General features: G+C 43.8%; 1 protein-coding gene across 2 annotated transcripts in view; it reads left to right on the top strand.

The window, feature by feature from the left end:
- NDUFB3 (NADH:ubiquinone oxidoreductase subunit B3) overlaps nucleotides 1-24,755 on the top strand; it is a 107,093-nt gene that overhangs the window by 62,205 nt on the left and 20,133 nt on the right. For both annotated transcript variants that reach the window (XM_085649025.1, XM_085649024.1), the window contains exon 2: nucleotides 14,297-14,438. In XM_085649025.1, coding sequence (XP_085505151.1) covers nucleotides 14,299-14,438 — 140 coding nt within the window. In that variant the 5' untranslated portion in view covers nucleotides 14,297-14,298. The remainder of the gene's footprint in view (nucleotides 1-14,296; nucleotides 14,439-24,755) is intronic.

Here is a 24,755-nt window from a genome sequence, read left to right as displayed (position 1 = left end):
TGTTGTTACTGTTAGTACCTGGTATAAGTAAAACCATCATCGGTTGTAGGAAAGCGGCCCATAAATAATAAGTTAAATTTGGAATAGCTAAACCACCTCTTGAGGATGGTAGTGTCATTTTTACCAGCGCTCGCCTTGTCTTCCCATAACTCCAAATAAAGGATGATATCGCACGATCTAAGGTTTTAATTGTATCGATACTGGCAAGAAGGGGGATTGCCCTAAATAGATATAAGATCTTTGGGAATACCACCATTTTAACGTAGTTACCTCTACCAATTATAGAAAGATGAAGATTATTTATTCTAAGAAGGTCTATTTTTATTTTTTTAATTAGGGGGTCATAATTTATTGCATTAATTTCACTTATTTTTGGTGAGATGGTCACGCCGAGATACTTTGCCGAATTAACTCGATAAAGGCTTACAAAAGGAGTATTAGCAGTAGATAGCACCATTGTTTTGTCTTGGTTCAATGAGTATCCAGAGTATAAACCGAAAGTACGAGTGATTTCTTCAATATTAGTTATAGCCTCAGTAGGGTTAGTTGTTAAAACCGCAACGTCATCGGCATAGGCAAGAACTTTGGTATCATATACGCCAGCTTTAATAGGTCTAATCGATGGTGAGGTTAATAGTTTGAGGATAAGGGGATTAATATATAAGGCGAACAATAATGGAGAACACGGGCAACCTTGTCGTGTACCCCTTTGTATGTTAATAATTGCAGACTCACCTCCACCCGTCATTACTTTTGCCTTAGGGTCTGCATAAAGGGCCTTAATAGATTTTATAAAGACCGGGCCAAAGTTGTTAACGGCTAATATTTCCCAAAGAAACTGCCAAGAGACCCGGTCGAAAGCTTTCTCAGCATCAAGCAGGATCAGCGACATCTGGTCCCCCCTTGCTCCCACAATGTCAAAAAGGGAGATCACTCTACGCGTGTGATCTGTAGTGCTCTTACCGGGTATAAAACCGTGTTGCCAGGGAGAGACCAGACGTTCGATGATCCTGCTCAAGCGATTAGATAAGATTTTAGCATATATTTTTGAGTCTGAATTAATCAGGGATATTGGTCGATAAGAAGTTGTTAATTCGGGTGGCTTATCTTTTTTGATAAAAATGACAATATTCGTTAGTTTCCAGGATTCAGGAGATTTACCAAGCCATTGTATCCCCAAAAAAAGATCATGCATAAATGGGATAATTACATTGCCCAATATTTTGTAAAGGTCAGTAGGTATTTTGTCTGGCCCTGCCGCCTTTCCCGCTGCTAATTCGGCCAAGGCAAGTTCTACTTCAGCTAAGGTTATGTCTATTTCGAGTTCATCTTTTGTAACATCATCGAGGTAATTAGTCAAATTAGACTCTTCCAACCAGTTCTCTAAAAAATCCTTGGTATCAGCGGCTAAGCCATGATCTCCATTTTGATACAATTTTTGATAGTAATCATAGAAGCATTTAGTGATGTCCTCTTGAGTGGTATATTCTCTTCCCTCATATTTGATATTCTGGATGGAATTACGAGATTGTGATTGCCGAGTTCTAAGGGCAAGATATCTCCCTACATTCTCGCCAGTCTCATAGACCTTGCTCCGATTCGATTGAAAAGTTTCGGCTGCCTTACGAGTTAATTCATCGTTAAACTCGGCTTTGAGCACTAAGATTTTATTTAGTATTTCTTCACCTGGAATCCCCAAGCTCAACTGACTGGCATGTAAATACTCTAATTCGATGAGTCTATTGGTCAATTGAATTTGTACTTTTTCCTGTTCTTTTTTTCGGCTGGCAACAAAGGTAGCGGTCTCTCCCCTTAATGCTGCCTTGAAGCAGTCCCAAACATTGAACCGAGACGCACTATATTGATTAATATCAAAAAATTCTTGGGCCCATTGTCTAATATGATCGATGTATGCTTGATTGACTAGAAGTTTACGGTCAAATGTCCATTGTGGATAGGCCCTCTTAAGATTAGGGACATCGCGTATTAGACAAAGTGCGTTGTGGTCTGATATTGTCTTTGGGGATTTAACAATAGAGGCATTAGAAGCAATATCGGTAGTTGTGTATATATAATCAATCCGTACATATTTCCGATGAGGATAGGAAAAATACGTATATCCAGGATCTCCGCCATTCTTTAATGACCATATATCACACAGATTGTGGCTATGAATCAAATTTTGTAGCGCCCTGAACACTCTTGGTTTTCGACCCAGATAAGTATGTTGGTTTTGATTATATTGTAGTGGGTCACTTGATAAATTGAAATCACCACATAATATTAGAGGGCCAGTCCATAATGCTAATTCTGAGTCTAGCTCAATAAATAAAGTAGGATCATCAATATTAGGGCCATAAATAGAACATATGACAATTTCTGAATTAAGTTGAACAATGGCCCACCTACCATGACTGTCAACTTTTTTACGTATTGGAGTGCCAAGTCCTGATCTTGCAAAAATAGTGACCCCCCTAATTTTAGAGGTTTGTGTGGTTGCAGCCAATAGGTTGAAGCCCGGGATATTCAATTTATCAATCTCCCCGATCGGAATATGGGTTTCCTGTGCACATATAATATCCCAGGAATTTTGTCTCACTAGTTGAGTAAATTGATCCCTCTTCCCTTTGTCATTAAGTCCTGCCACATTCCAGCATCCTAATTTTAACTTCCCGATTTTATTGTTTTATTTTTTAAACACGGCACATGAAGCGTAAATAACAGTTTAATGTCGATACATAATCTTATAGTACTCTCGGATCTGCTCATTTTACAACATATTTTTTTCCCCCCTTCCCCTCCCACCCCTCCCAGCAAAACACCCACACAACCCCCCCCCCTACACACCCCAACCAACCCACCCAAACATCCCAAAAAAAGGCAACAAGACTCCGTAAGAGTCTTTTGTGATGGTTTAGCAATGTCTGACCGACACCGGAAAACAATACAACCCGAAAAAAAACAAAGGAGAGGAAACAAACAAGCAAGCAGAATGAAGGGAAAAAAAAGGAGAAAGCGGAGCAAAGCCACGCGAAAATCAAGGAGAGAGGAATAACCGGAAATTGTTTGACCCTCTCTGTACAATATAAAGTACAATTAGTCAGTAATTTAGACACTGTGAATCACCCTCGTTCTGAATTTAGCATACTAATTACAAATTTAAGAGAGGTGACCCAACAATGCTAATGATATACGGCGTTATAAAGTGGTTTACGCATTTTATGCATTTTACTTTAAGCTGTCAAGGTACTCTTTAGCCTTGATCTCGGATGTGAAAAACTTAATTTGCCCACCATTGATTACTTTTAACTTAGCCGGGTTGTTAAGATATACCGTGACATTCTTGTCTTGAAAAGGTTTAATTAGCTGTCGTAATCTCCATCTGCGTTCGACTGTGTAATGACAAAAGTCAGGGCGCACAAAATAGGAGATGGTATCCTTGCTGCGAGGTTTATCTGGCTTAGCTTTATCGGAGATAGCTTGTCGAAGCATAAAATTTCCAAAGTAAACTAAGATTGCTCGTGGGTATTTCCCAGCTACAGCCGCAGATTTTGGGGTTAAAGGGACTCGATGTGCACGTTGTATCTCGTAGTCCCAGTCCCAGGCAGCAAGCTCAGGTAGTGTATCGCGCATCAACTGTATAATGAAGGAACGACAGTCTTCGCCCTCAACTTTCTCTGGAACACCAAGAACGCGAAGGTTATTCCTGCGAAGTCTATTTTCATAGTCCTCCAACTTCCATCTGGTATCTTTGAGTTCTGCCTCATGCGCCTCAAGCCGATCATTAACTCTGGTAGCGTCGGTTTCATTCTGAACGATCCGCGCCTCTATGTCATGCAGCCTTTCTGTGAAAGCACCCATCGTCTTTGATAGTTTACGGACAACCCCTTGGACCTTCTGCACAGCTACTCGCGCTTTGCGACTGTCTCTTGAGGTCTCTTCACGATGAGAAGCGATGGCTTGTAAAACTGTTTCCATGACTTGAGACAATGTCGCACCAGTTGCACCAGAGACATCAGGTTGTGGACCAGCTTGATGAGTGTTTATGGCTTCATTTAAATTTGGTACCTGTGGCGCGGCAATGATATTTTGACTATGACTGGAATTCAAAGCTGTTGGAGTGTAATCCCAAGTTAGTTCATTTGTTCCTTGGCATCCAGCTTTCCCCTTTTTGAGTACTGTCCGTTTTTTATCACGTGGTTCCCTTGAAGGGTTGAAGTCTGAATCTGTACTGGAGTACGAGTCAGAATCGTTCTCGCCCTCATCCACCTCGTCCTCTGTGTCACCGGACAAGCTAAAGCCATCTGATAAAGAGTAGAAGTCGGTTATATCTTTATCTTTATCTTTTTCATTGTCCGCCTCAGTTACCTCCAAATGATCTGTATAATGGTCGCTTGTCTCACCGTTGACTGTATTATCTATTTTGAGCTCTCTCCCCCGATTTGGCACAAGTTCAGCCGTCTCTTCTCTCTCAGTTATAGGCCGGACCGTAGTATAGGGTGATTGGATTAAAGGATCTGTTGAGGCCCCCCTAACCGGCTCTGACAGCAATGACAAACAATGGGTATCACTGCCAACATGAGGATAGGGACTGTCTGATCCTGTAATTGGAGTGACGGCAGCTACAGTCTGTGGCTGAACAAATGTCTCCAAAGTCTCAGAAATAGATTTAGAGATATCTCGACCATTGACAATATTAGTAATCGTAGAAGCAGTGGCAAAACCAGAAGCAGGAAGAATCGCTTGACTTACCGGGGTGTTCGCGGCGTCAGACCCCTCGGCAGTGAGCTGAACATCTTGCCCTCCGTTGGATTCTTTAATATGATCTGGTATATCTGAGTCAGGGATCTTCCTCATCTGTTTAGGGCTATTGGTATTCCCCCCATTATCAATATGAATATCAGCAGCCACTCCGGCTGTTGTGGTGTCGGTAGCGGCTGCCACCTTCAGTTCCTTTGATTGGCCCTGCCGAGTCTGCCTGTGTTGGAGTCTCTGATTGGCAGCATGCATCATTGTGAGAACAGTAGGGGGAGTAGGAGCACTTACAGAAGCAGAGGCAGACGAAGAGGCAATAGACTTTTTACTTAGAACCTCAGAGCCATGGGCCGCGACTCTTGTATCTGGACCCCCAGCATGCTCCTCTCGGGTCGTCCCACGTCTGTGGTTCATTTCTTGCTCACGTAACGCTAGACGAGTCGTCCTAGCTTTGGCGGCTGCAGAACTGAGAGCTGCGCTTTTGGGAGGCATGGTATCGGCGCTGTGCTTAACCTGTCGTTGGTACGTGGAGCCACTACCTGTTCCGCCGATGCCACAACCACCGCAATGCTCAGGAAGAGGATGAATGCCGAGGAGGAGGCGGCCGCCAATCAACGAATGAAGGACAGCACGTCCGATGATGGAAGCCAGAAGTGACAGCGGCGTCCTCGTAATTGAGATCGTGAACTGCAGCGGTAAAGTCAGGGTTTTGGTGGGCATATCTTCCGGAATCTAATTAATCCATTGCAGTGCTGTTTTCTCCTGTCAAATAGCCAGCGAGAGCATAATGCGTCCCTTGTTGTTATAATCTGATCCGATCCGGGTCGGTCAGGAGCTGCTACCGGCGTCTAGCTCGACGCCGCCATCTTGCCCCTCCCAAATCTACGTTTCAATGACGTCCACATGATTCATTTTCCAATATTGATTATTTATTTATAACAAAAGAATTGCATTCCCAGAATAGAGGGGACATCTATAGAACCAAAGGTTTTATCCGATCACTCATGTATTTCCCTATCCATCTCCAACGTTAAATCCTCTACTCAACAATCAATTTGGAGGTTTAATGAGGAGGTCCTTGAAAAAGAACAGCATAGGGTAGCGATCGAGACCGCGATCAGAGAGTACTTAATCCATAACGGTAGGGGAGATACCACTGATTTGATTCGTTGGGAGGCGCTAAAAAGTACGATAAGAGGGGTCGTTATTAAAATACAATCTGCCATAAACAAGAACCACAATAAAGCTCTGGAGACTTTAGAAGGAGAAATTGCCGCACTAGAGAAGAAACACTTGGCTGATAGGAAGGAAGAAACAATGAATAAATTGGCAAATAAGAAGTATGAATATAACAAAATAGTAAGTGAAAGGGCGGGGATTTGGTTAACTAGGAGGAAGCAATTCAAACTCTGTGCATCCAACAAGGCGGTGAAGAGCCTCGCTGCATACCTCAAATTTAAAATACAGAAAAATACGATCAATTCCATCAAAGATCAGGGGGGTACAACACACTCGGACCCGGTCAAGATAGTGGAGGTATTCAAACAATTTTATGAGCAACTTTATGCCAAAAATACAGAGGTAGCCAACTCAAAAATTTAAGGTTATTTAGATAGGTGCAATCTTCCCTCCCTCTCCACTATAGATCGTGATGACCTTAACGGTCCTATCACGCTTCAGGAAGTCGAGATGGTCATTAAGTCGTTAAAATGTGGTAAGGCACCCGGACCGGACGAGTTCACTGCTAGGTTTTACAAGGGCTTTTCCCCACTGTTGGCACAACCACTCTTGCACTTATTCCAAGAAATCAGTGCAATGGGGGAGGTGAAGGGTACGTTGTCGAAAGCCATTATTGCGGTGCTGCCGAAGGAGGGGAAGGATCCAGCGCTACCAAAGAACTATAGGCCTATCTCGCTCATTAATCTCGATTGTAAGCTTCTAGCAATGATTCTGGCTAACCGGCTCCAAAAGGTCCTACCCAAATTGATACATGTATCCCAGGCGGGTTTTTTAAAGAATAGACTGTCTAGTGATAATACCAGAATACTGGCGCATGTACTTGAACGAGCAAAGTTGTTGACTACCCCTACTGTGGCAATCACACTTGACGCCGAAAAGGCTTTCGATAGAGTCGATTGGAACTATTTGAATGCGGTCCTAAATAAGTTCAACCTGGGTCACCTTTTTACAAAGATGGTGATGTCTCTATACTCTTGTCCATCTGCGAGAGTTGGAGCTGGCGGCTCTTTATCCTCAGCGTTCCAACTACATCAAGGCACTAGACAGGGGTGCCCTCTCTCGCCCTCACTGTTTTTGTTGGCCATTGAGCCATTTCTCTATCACTTGAGGACTAACGATGGTATTGCTGGAATTCCATTTGAAGATTGTATAATAAAGTTGACAGCCTATGCGGATGATGTTCTAATAGTATCAGAGAGAGCGGAAGAGGCTATACCGGCCCTCATGTCTACCATTGACGATTTCTCCAGGGTGTCGGGATACAAGTTGAATAAAGATAAAACGGAGGTTAAGCTGTTGAATAACTTGGGTAATAGAGAGATTATGGGGGAATCTGGCCTGACGTGGCAGCCAGGCTGCTTTAAGTATCTGGGACTGGAATTTGATAAAGATCTAATTACAACTTTGGGGGTCAATGAAAGCTTGTCTCTGACAAAAATATCTAAATTGCTAGAGGGATGGTCCCCGAAATTCCTTTCATGGTGGGGAAGGGCGGAAACCTTAAAGATGATGGTGACCCCATTAGTAAATTATCTGGCGAGTATGTTGCCAATGACATTCTCGGAGGCCTTCTTGACAAAGGTGGACGGGCTGTTTGGTGGGTTCTTGTGGCAGGGGAAGAAACCCAGGATATCTATGAAGAAGCTACAGCTATCAAAAGGAAAAGGCGGCTTGGGTCTTCCTAGCTTCAGGAACTATCAGACGGCCTTTCTATGTACACAAGGGCCACAGTGGTTGAATGAGGATGCAGATTATTCACCGCTGTGGATTGCGATTGAGAAATCTTTGGTTGGTAATGCACCTCTCAGAGCATTACTCTCAATGGATCTATCCCATCTCCCCCACTCCAAATACATCCTACTAAACACTAGAAGAGCACTTCTGAGATTAGATCAAGCTCAGAAAGTTGGACTGCTGTGGAGGAAGTCTACTATGGTATCTTTATGGTATAATTCATCGTTTAAGCTGGAAGGGAAACCTCTGCAGTGGAGGGCTTGGTCTGAGAAAGGCATTAATCTGGTGGAAGACTTATTTGAGGGAGGGCATCCATTGCCGTTCTCCTCGCTTCAAACCAACCACAATCTGTCACCAATGGATTTTTATGACTTTTTGAAACTCAAGGTTATTCTGTCTACTCGCTCCCTCAACTCGAACGACCCTTGGCTTAAGACCCATGTTCCACGACTTTTGAAGTCGGGTTACGTTGTCTCTAAAATGTATAAGTTACTTCTCCCTGCCCCAAGGAAGGCGTACAAGAAAAATGAATCCAAGTGGGAATCTGAGCCTAACTCTACCGGTTTAGTATTTGACTGGGATTTGATACATGCTGCCGCCCTAACGAACAAGATCTCCCCGATTCTAGCCCAAACCAAATATATGCTCATTAATCGGACATACTGGACGCCAGAAAAACTCCATAGACTCCATCTGAGGGATAGCCCCTTATGTTGGAACTGTAACTCAGCGGTGGGAGACTTAGCTCATATGCTCTTTGGGTGCTCTGCGCTGGGATTATTCTGGGGGAAAGTGTTTGATTGCATAGATCATATTTTCAAGGTCAATTCTAAACGAGAATTTGTCTATGTTCTATTGGGGGTGCTGGACCAGGAGCTTCATAACGACAATGATCGTCAATTGATGGACATTTTGCTTACTCTAGCCTGCATGGTGGTACTATGTAAATGGAAAAGCGCCTCTGAGGTCTCATTCAGGGTTTGGCAGGAATGGCTCTCGTTTTTAAGAGGAGCTGACAATCCAGCTCTACACTCGTCCCCGTGGCGCTCTTCCCATAGGACAAGTCTTCGTTCTCATTTGACCCGCCCTGAATGGAAGTGGTGGAAGTGGCGGAATTATGGCGGAATCATGGCTGATAGGCTATAGAGTAAGGAGAGAGACGGAATCGGATAGGCAACACACATGAAATAAGGCAATGGCAGTCGTGGCGCTCACTCACCATAGCGTAGTCGGAGTTTGGGGGCTGAACTTGGTTTCATGACATATCTTAGTTTAATTTAATTTCATTTCATTTCACTTCATTTGTTTCAAATTCGTTCATGTTATTCGGATGTGAGGATCAGATTTATAGTCCTGACTTACGGATCTTATTACTATGTGATTGAGGTATATGACTTCATATATGTCTGTGTTGGGGGCGACTCCCCTATAGATTTGCCAGCTCTCCGGTATTATGGGTCTGTTGGTTGGGGATTGCACATGTCATTTATTGTATGTCTTGTCATTTTTTCTATTTTTTTATTAATAAAAAAGATTTGAATTAAAAAAAGAAAACCAAACTAATAGTTGAACACCGTTGTTCAAACGCTTCAATCATCTGGCACTCACAATATTCCCTGTAACTTAAACAACAAAATAAACTAACAAAAAAAGGTTGTCACCATTGCCCAAATGCTGTTGTATGGCATACAGCTTAGTTAGCCCTGCACAACTTAATCCAAATCCTTCAGCAGTTTCTGTGTGTGCCCCAGAGACGGCACAAAACCACACTGCTGTCTTCAGCAGCATCAGCCTCCCAACCCTGTGCAACTAATCCTAGTCCTTCCTCCCTTTCTGTGTTTGCCCCAAAGACATTGCAGCCAATAGGAACAGCCCCTTTAATCCTCTAGAAGCGAGCACAATCTAGTGAATAGGAAGCCTTCTAGGCTCACAGTCATGCTTCATCCAATCGTATTGAACACTGGTTAATCAATCGGAACACCGCCTCTTTCTTCCTGCAAATTCCTTCTCTGCCTGTGCTCCTACTCCAGCACCACCACACCCAATAGCGCCAAGATAACGAGTATGGGTGAAGAATGGCGATACTAAGCACGATCTTGCCAACACCGCGATCAGACACACGTTTGCTAGGCAACACGAAAACAATTGTCCGTGTCGCGCAGTGCATTAGGACGCAATCATAGCTGCGCAACTAAGACAGTTGGGCACGTGGGAAATGCAAGCAAAGTCCTTTAGCTGGAATCCAGGCAACCCTCATCTGTTTGCGCACCACTGCAGGTGACTCAGTCTTCAACAATAAATGTCTGTTCAGTAAATTCGGCTCCAAAACCCCCTTCGTCAATCGTCGTGCACACAGTCGGCTGCACCGCATACCTTACTCCTTTCTTCTCAAATGGCGTCCAACTCTCGCCCATAGTGCGACTGTTATCACACAACCAGATGGGGTTGCGTCATCACATGCTTGTCTCCTTCACGCCATAAACCAGCATCCCACCTGTGGAGACACACAGCTGCATCGAGTTATTTATGTAACTTGTTTATTCAGGACCAACTGTTACACAAGTCAATACAGCACAACCCCAGGCAGGACAGTGTCAACACTCTAGAATACCTCAACGTCATCCCCCACCATAGGGATGACCTACTCACAATGTCCATGCCATAGAGTGCAAATACAACAGTCTTGATTACCATTTGACAGTAATTAGCCACAATCTGGACTCGAGAAGACATCATGTAAGAACATCTTAAAAAACGTTTTCAGAGGGCTTTTACATTTTCAGTGTAATTACTAACGGATGTGCTATTAAGATTCTTTCACAGAAAATTCAGTGATTTGAGTCCAAACATAGGTCTGTTCCTAGTGCTCTTTATCAATTGTTAAAAAGGTTAAAACATGTTTGTGATGTAAGATTGTGATGTCCACCCTTTTCATCAAAAGGCTAATTGGATTTTAGAAGTGGTCAAGAATGAGAAACCACGTATATGTACTCTTTGGATTATGTGTGCAAAAGATGTCTTGAGTGATTGTTAAATAAAGACTTTAAAAAAAAAAGAACGAGAAAAAGCAAAAACACATGTTAAATTTTTTAAACTTTTTTTTTTTATTATTAGTTGATTATTTGATTAATTTCCGGTAAACAACTGGGTCAGTGTGGTGATTTCTAATAACAAAAAAATCACATTATTGATGTCATTTATTCTCTTTTTATGATCTAGAGGTTTGAGAACTAGCCGTGCATGCCACCAAGAAAATAATGTGTGTTTTTTGTGTAGTTAAATATTCACAGGGTGTAATGCGTCCATATCTTCCAGCTAGCAGCCTGTGCCGTCGCCAATGCATCACTGTCCGCCTTTGGCAAGCAAAACGTGTATTAAATCGCCTTTGCTTTGATTGCTTCTCAATAAACCACCGTCAGCCAGGTGTTAGAGAAACTGCTCACAAATGGGCACTGAATCACTCCTTTGATTTTCAAATATAACGAGGTATGTATTACAAGTTGCCTTGGATCAAAAATACCTCATAGAATTAACATAATATGTTGTCGGGATGAACATTTCAGCTTTTACAACCTGCACTTGTGTGGCAGAGTAACTATTGTGGTCAGCTGGTTGACAGGAACAGAGTCAATTCTTCTGGAAACTCGAAGGTTCATTATTGCCATCATTCAATCAATCCTCTTCTAGAGCTGGAGACAACCTTTTGGAAGTCTCTTCCAGGGAGCTCAAACATACCACCTGCCCTTGAGGAAAATCAAGAGAACTTCTCTTCACCTGACCTCATTCTCAGACATCATTAAAACTTCCGTATCCTAACCTTCAAATCTTGACCCTTTTTTTTAATCCACAGTCTTAAATTGTTTTGGGCCTATTTCTTTATAGTTCACAGCTTATTCAACTGCTTGTAAATTGTAACTGTTTCATATGACACACACGAACGCCCCTGTGGTGCACCAGTGGTGTAGAAAAACGTTGAGTAGATACAGATGAACTATTAAATGTACAATTACATGGTCCGTAGTGCTTTTGGAGGTCGTCGCGGGGTGGGGGGGGGAGGGGTATTAATAAAGCTCAGGTATATGTACTTTATTGAGATCTGTTAGAGTTCATGTACATCACATTTTTTGATTTCTATATACGTTTGTAATCCGTGCTGGTAAGACTGGATGGCCAGTAACTTCTATTGAAAACATACCGGTGTTAACACTATTTGTGAGAACTGACTGGGGGTGGGTGATAAATGCATCAAACTTGATGTACTTCGAGTGTAACCTCTAATAATTTAGCTTTGTATGCTAGAAGCTAGATTGAATGCTCAGCGTTCAAATGCTATTGTTGAGGTATTCTATGTTTAACTTGAGGGTGTGTGGTTTGAATTCTACAGGCTTCTGTCTGCATGTGTACACGTGTGCATTTATGTATGTGTTGTTGTTTCTGTGTCTGGCATTGTGTCCCTCCTTGAAAGACTCCGTCTCTTACTAGAAGCCATTCCTGGTGTCAGGGAACACCAGTTGCAACTGGCACCCCGAATGTGAGAGGTTTATTTCTGCCACAATTATGTCTGTTTCTGATATAATGTTCACACAAGCATAATAATGGTTAATCTTGATGAATGCTGGGCACCCTTGGAATAATAATGGTATAATAGCAGCTGTCCTTGCCATATTGTGAATACGTTTGGACCAATTACCGTCATATATCACATTTTTGTTGCTATTTTTGGAACAATAATCATGATTTACCGAGGGGGGGGGTTGGATCGGGGGTGGTTCTTGGCATTATAGTAGGAAGCAATGCACAGTTAGGTGCCTGATGAAATGGTGGGCATCCTTGGCATAATGTAGGCACCTATGGCATTATGGTGAGCAGAGGTGACATGTGACAATAAAACCTAGACCGATAGGACAGAATCTGTCTATATTACACATTTGTACTAGGGAAATCACTAGCTGAATTTAAAAGACCATGCATTAAATCTTATTTTTGAGGCAAAACTCGAGTTTTAGAAAAAGAGATCATTTTCTTTGTGTGTATTAATCCAAAATGGAAAGTGCATTTCTGATAGATAACCATGGATTTTGAGAAACTGGAATGCTGGTGCTTAAAAACAAAACGATTCAAAATGATATTAAGCTCCTCTTTGAATGGTAGTTCGTGCAGATTTTTGGAGATTATTTTCTTTGTGCTGGTGGTCACTTGCTGCTGTTGCAGTTATTTCATTATTCATGTGGTGGTATGTTATAATGATAAAGCTTTTCCTGCCTGACATTGCTGTTAAGAACTCTGTCTTATGTACTGGGTGGATGGTGTTTTTACATACACCTAGGTGGCCCCTATTAGTAATCCTAATGTGTGCTCACTATTGTGATTGTCTCATGTGGACACTACTTCAACAATTGTTAAAGTAATTAGTAGCTTGGGATTGTTGTCCTCAGTCAGAAGTAACTCTCCTTATAGAAAAGGGGAGACCCCTGATTTAGGACGTACAGCTGCTTGGCTCACTGCATGTAGGAGACTAAGAATAAACAGCCAGGGCTGGTTTGACTAAATGAAACAATCTCTTTTGCTCTTCAAATTCTTCAGTGGCGTCCATTCAGGGTTTGAAATGCTTTCATATCAGTTTGTTTAGGTCTTATCTGCGTTGATCTCTTTGAAAGTACTCTGGGTCAATTCTAAAGCCAGCAACCCTTTCTGTTTCAAGTATAAGTTTATTGTTGGGGTTCTGTGCAGTTTCTTGGCTTGTGATTTTATTTACTTAGTTTCAGTTTTTGTTCTGTGCTAAATTATCTTAATCGCAGTTCTCTAGACAACATGACTGCATGAATATATTACAGTGCCTTCTGCATACAACCATAAACTATCACATGGCCCAAGTGTAAAATGAATTGTTTGAGACTGTTTTGATTGAATGCCCCCAGGTAAAGAGCATGCCATAAGTTGAACCATGTACTTAAAAAAAACTCTTAGCAAGTTCTACAGGATAGGAGGGAAGAGTATAGATTTAGACTTATATGTAGAAAGAAGTGTTCCAGATACAGTATACCAATATAGTGCATTCTTCAGATTGGAAAACACTGGTAGAAGTATCTGTGGTATGAGAACATTGCATTTGCCACCTTGCTTAACGGGTAGCTGTTTTAGTAGTGCAGTCTCATGGGGGTATCTTGTTAGCTACAAAGCTAAAGTTAGCAGCCATATTGTTTCTCAAATATGAAGGTTTTATGTAGTGGGTTGGACAGACAAATCAAAAGTGGTAATGTAGAAGCCTACTATATCTGAAACCGATACTTAGATTATATTCAACAATATCTTATCGGTATTGCCCCTACAGCAGAACTCCACCTAGAATTGTCATTTAGGGCATTACACCTTACCGTCATCTATAGGCTCATTGCCCCCACGTACTAGAAATACTGGACAGGTGGCTGTGTGGGACGTTTGCCTTCAGTTGAAAATGTTTCCGGGTTCTTCCCTCCATTTCAGGTTGTTTTCATTTTGGGCACTGGTGAATAATGAGGACAGTCTTTGATTTAGATCTCATAAATGCTTTTGAAACTTTTATTTTCAGAAATGGGGCATGGTCCTGAACATGGTGCTGGACATGGGAAGGTACCGCTTCCAGATTACAGGATGTGGAAGATAGACGGCACACCTCTGGAGGTTGTGCAACAGCGGCTGGCTAGAAGAGGCCTGAGGGATCCTTGGTTGCGGTAAAATAACCTATCATCTTTTTATTTAAGAAAGTGCAGACATGTTCAACCTTAGCCAAGATCTGTAAATAATGCATTAAAGACTTGGTCAGGCCAGGGGTCCCTCTAAGGTTTGACAGTATTAGTCTTCTTAGCTAAAACAATTCAGAAATAATAGCCATGTGTAGTAACTACTATAACTGGTTTTTGTTAAAGAACTACATAAAAAGATCCGGAGATTCTTGATGTGCCCCACTGAGATGTGCATATGGACTGAAATATGGTATTTGTTGTTCATGGGGGCATTACATTTTAAGTAGCTTGATACTATATAAACCTAGATCATATTCTTAAACACATGCGCAGAAGACCACGTTTTAAGGAAAGCCTGACTAGACGTTAAGGATGGCTAGCACAACTTCTGATACAATGGGTACTGATATACACAGTCAAAACACCCTCTTTTTCTTTAATGAATGTCGAGTGCTTAGCTGGAAGGAAATTTAATCTAGTGTCTGGACATGATCACTAATCTTATCTATCACATTTGACAACCTTGTGTTCTACTAGTCGCTTTACCTAAATTGGAGGCATTCTGTAAAGTGTGTACAACAATAAACGAGAAAGTGCTTCATGTGAGAACTAGGCACGATCCATTGAGGCGTACATTTGGTGTGTGAATGGTGGTTGATGAACAGATACATATTTGTGCTGGTGACGAGATGGATATCACTGAATGGATTGTGTTACAATTTGCATCCGGTAAAGACGGATCACTCAGGTTGAGTAAAGTTTCTTTATTCCGGGTAAAAAGACTCCAACCTCCAGCTACAACTCCTGGTATCAAGTCTCCCCCAGGTGTCAAGCCACTATGGTTGCCATATAGAATGCAGAATGTGAAAGATTCTGCCCAACAGAGCTTATTACAAGCCACACATTCTCTCCACCACTAATAAACACACCAAATGTACTAAGACAAAAGGTACACTATGAAAGGGAACAAGGAAGGTCACACTAAAGAGTGAAAACAAAAGTATAAACAATCTTATTTGGCAACAACAGCAGTATGTTTTAAATTCCAAATGCATCCGCCTTGAAGCTTGGCTGCACCACAAAACAACTTAACTCGAAGAGGTTTGCTGAACTCAGTATTGTTGGACTTTTTGGTTGACTTTACGTGACGGAGTGAGCTAAAGCATGATGATGGATTAAACCCAGATCAGCTGACTGGGGGTGAGTGCTTGCAGTGTTCAACACTCCGTCCATCATCACCTTTGGTTTTGCTTTACTACTACTATGTCTACATTAGCAATGTCTACTCCTTACTGCGTGTGTAGTAGATAACCTTTCCTTGCAGTCATCTATCCTGTTCTCTTATCAGACCGGCATTAGCAATCCTCTGATTCCTCTCTACCCATTTATTCATATTTTGAACTCTATATTTTCTTAATTAAGACACATTGCTGTTGGGTTGTCTTCAAAACAAATGCTGTATGTCCTGTGGTAGCACGTGGAGTGAATCTGTATACTTCTATTTTCTTCCCCATTTCTTCCTTCCAATCTCTTCCACAACTTCTGGCCCATTAAACTGCCTCCTTTATCGTCCTGCTGAAAACCTCTCTACCTTCCCATTAGTTTGAGAATGGTTGAAGGAACATTTATTATGCCCAATACCTCTTTAACTCAAAAACCTTTCCATCTCCCATGACATGAATTTAATCCCAATATCAGTTAGGATGGTCCTGGTGTTGGTTTCTTTGCTTAAATTTTCACAAGAAATTTGATCACAATCCTATAGTAATCTCGCACTGCAGCAGTTTCAAGCAACCTAAAAACATATCCATCAGCATCAACAAGTAATTGGAAGCTGATCCCACTGACAACAGTTCCACAATGTTGGACTATACTTCCTCCCAAGGTCATGAAGGAATTTCTCTACACTTCATGGGAGGAATATTTATTTATTTGATCATTTTGGCAACAATCCATATATTCTCTAACCACGTGTTCAATATGGATGTCTGTCCCCGGCCACCAATAATCACTTCTTAAGCACTGTTTTGTTTTACTCCTGTCCGGATGCCCAATATCAGGCATGCACACATAGGATTGAATTCCAACCTCATCACCAACCATTGTAATTTGCATTCATCCAGTAAAGACGGATCACTCCGGGCTTGAGCTTCAGCTGGAGTAGTTTCCTTATTCCAGGTGTAAAACCTCAAGCTACAGCTCCTAGTACCAAGTCTCACATAATATCAACAAAAGAAGGTGGGGGGACCAGGAGCTACTTATGGTCCAATGTCAGTGCTCCAGTATTAATTGTTACATCAATAAGGACATTGTTCCAAGTTGGCGGTGAAACAATATTAGTGACCACCTACTCAACGGGGAAAGTAGAAGAATAATAGAGAGGGGGAAAGCGAGAGGAAGAAAGAGAGAAAGTGTAGAAGGGAGGAAGAAGTGGAGGGGAGGGAGAGGTGAAGGTGAAAAGAGGCGAGAGAACTATCCCCAGTATCAAGGATCCAATCCCGAAGGGGAGGACTCAGTGTAGCCTCTTGTTTGCCCTCACACACCCCGAAGGATGTCTTGCTTCATCATCGGGCCGGTGCTGCAATGCCCGACGGTCCCCCGAAGGGTCTCTTTTGCGGAGATATTTTAAAGAGAAAAAGCCGATAGGTGAGTGCGAGTGTGTGGGATAAAACGGGGGTAAGAAGGAAAGGATCCAAGAAACAGGTGGTTACGTGCGTGCAAAGTTAGTGAATACAATTACCATGGGGTGTCCAAATACGCTTTTTTAATGTTGCGGGACCCCTGGTAAAATAAAGAGACCAGAAGGTCAGGGAGTCACTAGTGGGCGCAAGGTGCTTCTGTGACTCAGAAAAAGGTCGACATGTTTAACGCCTGCTTTGCCTATAAAGGTCAGTGGCGTTTCTTCAGGACCTAACTATGTGAAAGGATGTGCACGGTATATACGGGGGTTCCAGGGATTGGGAAGGTAACCCGCGTCAGTGAGAGGGTGTGTTTGGTTCAAAACTGCGGGGTGCAATGACCTAATCAGCAGTGTAAGTCTAAGAGTAATTTCCTCAGAGCATTCCAAGACTTGTGTTACCTAGAAGGGGATAAAAACGGGAGGGGAAAGAATGGGAGAGTAAAGGAGGGGGACAACAAACACCAATGGAGGTTTGAGATGATACTGATAAAAATACTAATAACAACAGTATATCAGGCGCAGCACAGCGAGAACTGTTCTTGCCCCCGATTGCCATCCAAAAGGTAGTTTCGCAGTCAGTCATCTGATAGCTCAAAAAAGAAGGGAATCATACCAGTGTGCCTCATGACATCCGTAACAGACGTGACAACAGAGAGATAGATACAGCATCAGGGGTGAGGGAAGGAGTTTAAGTGGTCGCAGGGAAATCCCAAGTCATACGATCAAATGATACGATTAATCAAAAATATTGACATGGAGGCACTCGCAAGGTGGTAGTTGTCAGTTAATAGAAGTGAAATGCAAGCCCCGATATGGTGGCATAATTTAACAAGGACTCATGTTACTGCTCAAATCACGTGTGTGTGCTCCGTCTACCCCGGAGGGGTAAACCAAATATAACTGACAGATATATCAGAAAAGACATTCGTTACACACAAACACATGCACCATGCTGCTTACCCTCGTGTGTATGAGTGAGGGCTTCCTAGGCTTGGCCGTTGGCTGCCCGCGCCCTGTTTGCTAAAATAGAAAAAGACACACATTTCGGCAGTGTTACCTCTAGTCCCCTTTAGCGTGGAAACGCTGCATATGATTATCGTTAACGTAGCTTGTGGGGTCCCATCGTGGTTGAGTACTCACGGTTGCGTCGGGGGCCGGCTCATTCAGCACCTACCCTCTGCCAGCGGCTGCCTGTTGGTAGTGCAGGCTGTGTTGGGTATCCCACTAAAATAGTACTGGTGAAGGCGTCTTCCACTTCCTGTTCGGTGCGCGAGAAATGCTGACTAACGGCCGCTGGTTGCTGCGCATGCGTTGTAGGTAGTGTCTCGAAGAGGCACATACTCGAAGAGTTTTAACTAGTCATAAGCGCATGTGCACAGTGGTATACACGGCCCTAGTGATAACGGGGAAGTGCGCCTGACACGCGAATACGAGTAGTGAAGTGAAGACCCAATCCCATGAGTATAATATTGAATAGGATGTGTATAGTAGTCAGTGCGGAAAGGCAGTAAACTGGATCTGGGGCATATAGTATGTAATTTACAAAGGTACATATCCCACGCTGTAGGTAATGTATATCCGAGTTACAGGACCTCAAGCAGCTGCAAAGTCATAAGTGTAGAGAGAGTTGATCTGTATGGGGTATATGCAGGGAGCCTGGTCAGAGTTCCACCCAGGGTATCTCGTCATTGAGCCCATTGGTGTCAGTATGAAGGCGGAACACCCAGCGTTGTTCCTGGCGCAGGAGGGCTTGGGTGTTCCAGAACGGTCTGGATTCGAGTACTGTCCATGATATTTGATCGCAGTTATGTCCAACCTCCAGGAAGTGGTTGGTCAGCTTGGTAGCTGTCCGTCCCCGTCGGATGGTACTCTTATGCTCACTTATACGTGTTTTGATGGGGCGTAAGGTCATCTCGATATATATGAGACCGCATGGGCACGTGACGAGATAAATGCAGTTCTTAGTATTGCAGTTGGAGTGTCCTCGTTGTTCCCAGATGAAGTCCTCCAAGATCAAACGTTTACTGTGGGCTGTAGTGGAGCAGGCATGGCAGTTACCACATGGGTAGTGGCCTGTCACGGGGGTAGATTCCACAGCGTGGTACTTCGTGAGCTAGTCCCTTTTTGTAATGGTCGTGTGTTGACCAGTGTGTCCCGTAAGTTGGACGTTCTTTTAAAAGCAAACCGTGGTTGTTCCAGTTCTAGTGTGTCGGTATTCAGGATCCTCCAATTGCGTTTGATGATCTGCTTGATCCTATTAGACAGTGGTGTAAATGTGGTCACACATGTGATTGACTTGCTGGGTACTTTTGTTCTTGTTTCTAGGAGCGATTCCCTGTGGTTGTTACGGGCTCTTTTTCTCGCGTGAGCGACGACCCTCTTGGGGTAATGTCTATCCAAGAGGTTTTTCTCGAGGTGGTTGGCCTCGGTTTCATAATCTTGGTTGGTGGTACAGTTGTGTCGTATCCGTAAGAATTGTCCGTAAGGTAAATTCTCCCGTAAGGCCTTGGGGTGGTGGCTGTTAAAGTCAAGAAGGCTGTTGCAGTCTGTGGGTTTCCTATGTAGTGTGGTCCTGAGTACACTGTTCTCCAGAATAATCTTGAGGTCCAAGAAAGGGATGGTTGTCTCACTCATTGTTCCTGTAAATTGGAGATGTGGATTCAGTTGGTTGATCCATTCCAAGAAGGTCTCGCAGGTTGTTTTAATTCCCTTCCAGAAGATCAGGATATCGTCTATATACCGCTTCCATATGATGAGGTTCTCTTTATATGGATTTTCGTCTGAGAAGATATGTCTGTTCTCAAAGGATGCCATATATAGACCAGCCAGGCTCGGCGCAAAGGTACTTCCCATGCTGGTACCTTGTATCTGATGGAAGATCGAGGTCTTGTACATGAAGAAATTTTGTTTCAGTGCTATAGTGATCAGCTCCAAGATGAAGGCCACTGGTGCGTTAGTTTTGAGGTCTGCCCTTTGTAGTAGATCGTCAACAACTTCGATGGTGGCGTCTTGAGGGATGTTTGTGTATAAAGCTTCTACATCCAAAGTCAAAAGCAGGTTGATGGTTTCTGTACTGTCTTTGTTGATGGCCTCTATCAAGTTGAGCACATCCCGTGTGTCCTTGAGGTAAGCAGTGGTGGTCTGGACCAGGGGTCGAAGGAAGTGATCGCTGAATTGACTCAGTGGTTCCAGGAGGGAGTTGATACCTGAGACAATTGGTCGTCCTGGCGGGGGGTGACAGCCTTGTGTATTTTAGGGAGGATATAGAAGTAAGGTGTCTTTGGGTCATCGTTGATCAAGAAGGCCGCTTCGTGGGGGGGAGATCCAGCCCTCTGTGTTTGCCTCATTCACCAGCATATTAATCCTCTTGGATAGTCCCTCAGTGGGGTCTGCATTCAGTTTACGGTGATATCTAGTGTTGCTGAGTTGTTTTTCACATTCAGCCTCATAATCAGCAATGTCTAGGAGGACAGTGGCACCCCCTTTATCCGCTGGCTTGAGGATGATGGTTTCATCACCTCTGAGTGATTCCAAGGCCCGACGTACTTTGTTAGGAAGGTTATTGTACGGTGACACCTGTGTCAGCCGATTCGTCTCTTTGAGCACGGTCTTCTCAAATGTAAGAACCTCAGGTGGGACCATTGCGGTGGTGGGTGTAAATTTGGATGGGGGTCTGAGTCCAGAGTCGTTTCTATCCTGGATGGGTTTCCCCTGGAAGAATGCTTGCAGTCGTATTTTCCTAAACAGATGGTGTAGTTCCTGATTCATCCTAAAGTCATCCTCCTTCGGGGTGGGGACAAAGCCAAGACCTAGTTCTAAGGCTGAGGTCTCCTCTTCACTCAACTGTTTCTTGGAAAGGTTGACAATTAGGGTCTTTGGTTTGTCATGCTCCTGGTTTGACTTTGTTGTTGTTGTTGATGACCGGCGTCTTGCCATTGTATTTGCTTCTGACCTCTTCTTCTCCCTCTGCCTCGTCCCCTGCCTCTGTATTGAAAAGGAGGTGGCGGGTTTGGGAAGAAGGGTTGTGGATAGCCGGGCTGTACGTATCCTGGTTGTGGTCCGTTGAATGCGGGGTACCACATGGGGCCTTGAGGTGGATAGGAAGGATGATGGAAACCATAGGGGTGGGGTGGCATATGTTGGGGTGGGGGGAGGAGGCCCGATTGTTTAGTTGCTCTCCCCCAGCTCCTGTCACTCGAGTTGCTGTAAGACGACTGTCCTGAATGATTAGATGATGTTGAGCCATCTTCTGAGAGGACGTCATCCTTGATGTAAGGGTAAACTTTTTCTCTGTCAAAATTCTTGACATCTTTCTGGAGTTTGGTAATTTTTTGTTATAGCAGGTAATCACGGTGTTCGTTCATCTCATTGTTGATCTCCGCTAGGCGTGTTTTGAAGGATGAGATGTTGATGCCTGTTTTCAGGCCATCTTCAGAGATTTTGATCTTGATAATCAGAGCTTCCGATAGGCGTTTGGCTCTACTGATAATGAGGACAGCCAGTCACGACTGCACTTCCAGGCGATCTGGCTCCATTCTCTTTTGAATATAGAACTGTCTAGGAAGATGCGGGGAGCAATACGCACAATGAGACCATTGGGGGCTGCATTCGCCCTAAGATATTCGGTCATTATCTGGCCATGAAGTGTAACCTTGACCAGTGTTTTCTTAAGGGCAGCCAGTGAGTTCCAGTCTGACGGTGTTTTCAGTATTTCAGAGACCATGTCTTCGCTGTATGCGAGACCCAAGTTGTCCCCCATGTTAGATGTCGCCATGTTCACAAGATGTGGTGTGTAGGGCAGGAGAAGTGTAGAGAGAAAGATAGAGGGGTCCCTCGGCTGAGCCGCCGTGCTAATACTATATCAACAAAGAGGGGGGGGGACCAGAAGCTAGTTATGGTCCAATGTCCGTGCTCCAGTATTAATTGTTACATCAATAAGGACATTGTTCCAAGTTGGAGGTGAAACAATATTAGTGACCACCCACTCAACGGGGAAAGTAGAAGAATAATAGAGAGGGGGAAAGCGAGAGGAAGAAAGAGAGAAAGTGTAGAAGGCAGGAAGAAGTGGAGGGGAGGGAGAGGTGAAGGTGAAAAGAGGCAGAAAAGAGGCAGAGAGAACTATCCCCAGTATCAAGGATCCAATCCCGAAGGGGAGGACTCAGTGTAGCCTCTTGTTTGCCCTCACATACCTCAAGGACACACGGGATGTGCTCAACTTGATAGAGGCCATCAATAAGGACAATACAGAACCCATCAACCTGCTTTTGACTTTGGATGTAGAAGCGTTATACACCAACATCCCTCAAGACGCCACCATCGAGGTTGTTGACGATCTACTACAAAGGGCAGACCTCAAAACTAACACACCAGTGGCCTTCATCTTGAAGCTGATCACTATAGCACTGAAACAAAATTTCTTCATGTACAAGACCTCTATCTTCCATCAGATACAAGGTACCAGCATGGGAAGTACCTTTGCGCCGAGCCTGGCTGGTCTATATATGGCATCCTTTGAGAACAGAGATATCTTCTCAGACGAAAATCCATATAAAGAGAACCTCATCATATGGAAGCGGTATATAGACGATATCCTGATCTTCTGGAAGGGAACTAAAACAACCTGCGAGACCTTCTTGGAATGGATCAACCAACTGAATCCACATCTCCAATTTACAGGAACAATGAGTGAGACAACCATCCCTTTCTTGGACCTCAAGATTATTCTGGAGAACAGTGTACTCAGGACCACACTACATAGGAAACCCACAGACTGCAACAGCCTTCTTGACTTTAACAGCCACCACCCCAAGGCCTTACGGGAGAATTTACCTTACGGACAATTCTTACGGATACGACGCAACTGTACCACCAACCAAGATTATGAAACCGAGGCCAAACACCTCGAGAAAAACCTCTTGGATAGACATTACCCCAAGAGGGTCGTCGCTCACGCGAGAAAAAGAGCCCGTAACAACCACAGGGAATCGCTCCTAGAAACAAGAACAAAAGTACCCAGCAAGTCAATCACGTGTGACCACATTTACACCACTGTCTAATAGGATCAAGCAGATCATCAGACGCAATTGGAGGATCCTGAATACCGACACACTAGAACTGGAACAACCACGGTTTGCTTTTAAAAGAACGTCCAACTTACGAGACACACTGGTCAACACACGACCATTACAAAAAGGGACTAGCTCACGAAGTACCACGCTGTGGAATATACCCCCCGTGACAGGCCACTACCCATGTGGTAACTGCCATGCCTGCTCCACTACAGCCCACAGTAAACGTTTGATCTTGGAGGACTTCATCTGGGAACAACGAGGACACTCCAACTGCAATACTAAGAACTGCATTTATCTCATCACGTGCCCATGCGGTCTCAGATATATCGGGATGACCTTACGCCCCATCAAAACACGTATAAGTGAGCATAAGAGTACCATCCGACGGGGACGGACAGCTACCAAGCTGACCAACCACTTCCTGGAGGTTGGACAAAACTGCGATCAAATATCATGGACAGTACTCGAATCCAGACCATTCTGGAACACCCAAGCCCTCCTGCGCCAGGAACAACGCTGGGTGTTCCGCCTTCATACTGACACCAAAGGGCTCAACGACGAGATACCCTGGGTGGAACTCTGACCAGGCTCCCTGCATATACCCCATACAGATCAACTCTCTCTACATTTGTGACTATGCAGCTGCTTGAGGTCCTGTGACTCGGATATACATTACCTACAGCGTGGGATATGTACCTTTTGTAAATTACATACTATATGCCCCAGATCCAGTTTACTGCCTTTCCGCACTGACTACTATACACATCCTATTCAATATTATACTTATGGAATTGGGTCTTCACTTCACTACTCGTATTCGCGTGTCAGACGCCGTGCGCAGGCGCACTTCCCCATTATCACTAGGGCCGTGTATACCACTGTGCACATGCGCTTATGACTAGTTAATACTCTTCGAGTATGTGCCTCTTCGACACACTACCTACAACGCATGCGCAGCAACCAGCGGCCGTTAGTTAGCATTTCTCGCGCACCGAACAGGAAGTGGAAGACGCCTTCACCAGTACTATTTTAGTGGGATACCCAACACAGCCCGCACTACCAACAGGCAGCCGCTGGCAGAGGGTAGGTGCTGAATGAGCCGGACCCGGACGCAACCGTGAGTACTCAACCACGATGGGACCCCACAAGCTACGTTAACGATAATCATACGCAGCGTTTCCATGCTAAAGGGGACTAGAGGTAACACTGCCGAAATGTGTGTCTTTTTCTATTTTAGCAAATAGGGCGCGGGCAGGCAACGGCCAAGCCTAGGAAGCCCTCACTCATACACACGAGGGTAAGCAGCGTGGTGCGTGTGTTTGTGTGTAACGTATGTCTTTTCTTATATATCTGTCAGTTATGTTTGGTTTACCCCTCCGGGGTAGACGGAGCGCACACACGTGATTTGAGCATTAACATGAGTCATTGTTAAATTATGCCACCATATCCGGGGCTTGCATTTCACTTCTATTAACTGACAACTACCACCTTGCGAGTGCCTCCATGTCAATATTTTTGATTAATCGTATCATTTGATCGTATGACTTGGGATTT

Source organism: Triturus cristatus, chromosome 3_2 (genome assembly GCF_964204655.1).
Source record: "Triturus cristatus chromosome 3_2, aTriCri1.1, whole genome shotgun sequence".
Taxonomy (NCBI): Eukaryota; Metazoa; Chordata; class Amphibia; order Caudata; family Salamandridae; genus Triturus; species Triturus cristatus.
The sequence above is the reverse complement of the archived record's forward strand: the minus strand, read 5'-3'. Positions and strand labels throughout refer to the sequence as shown.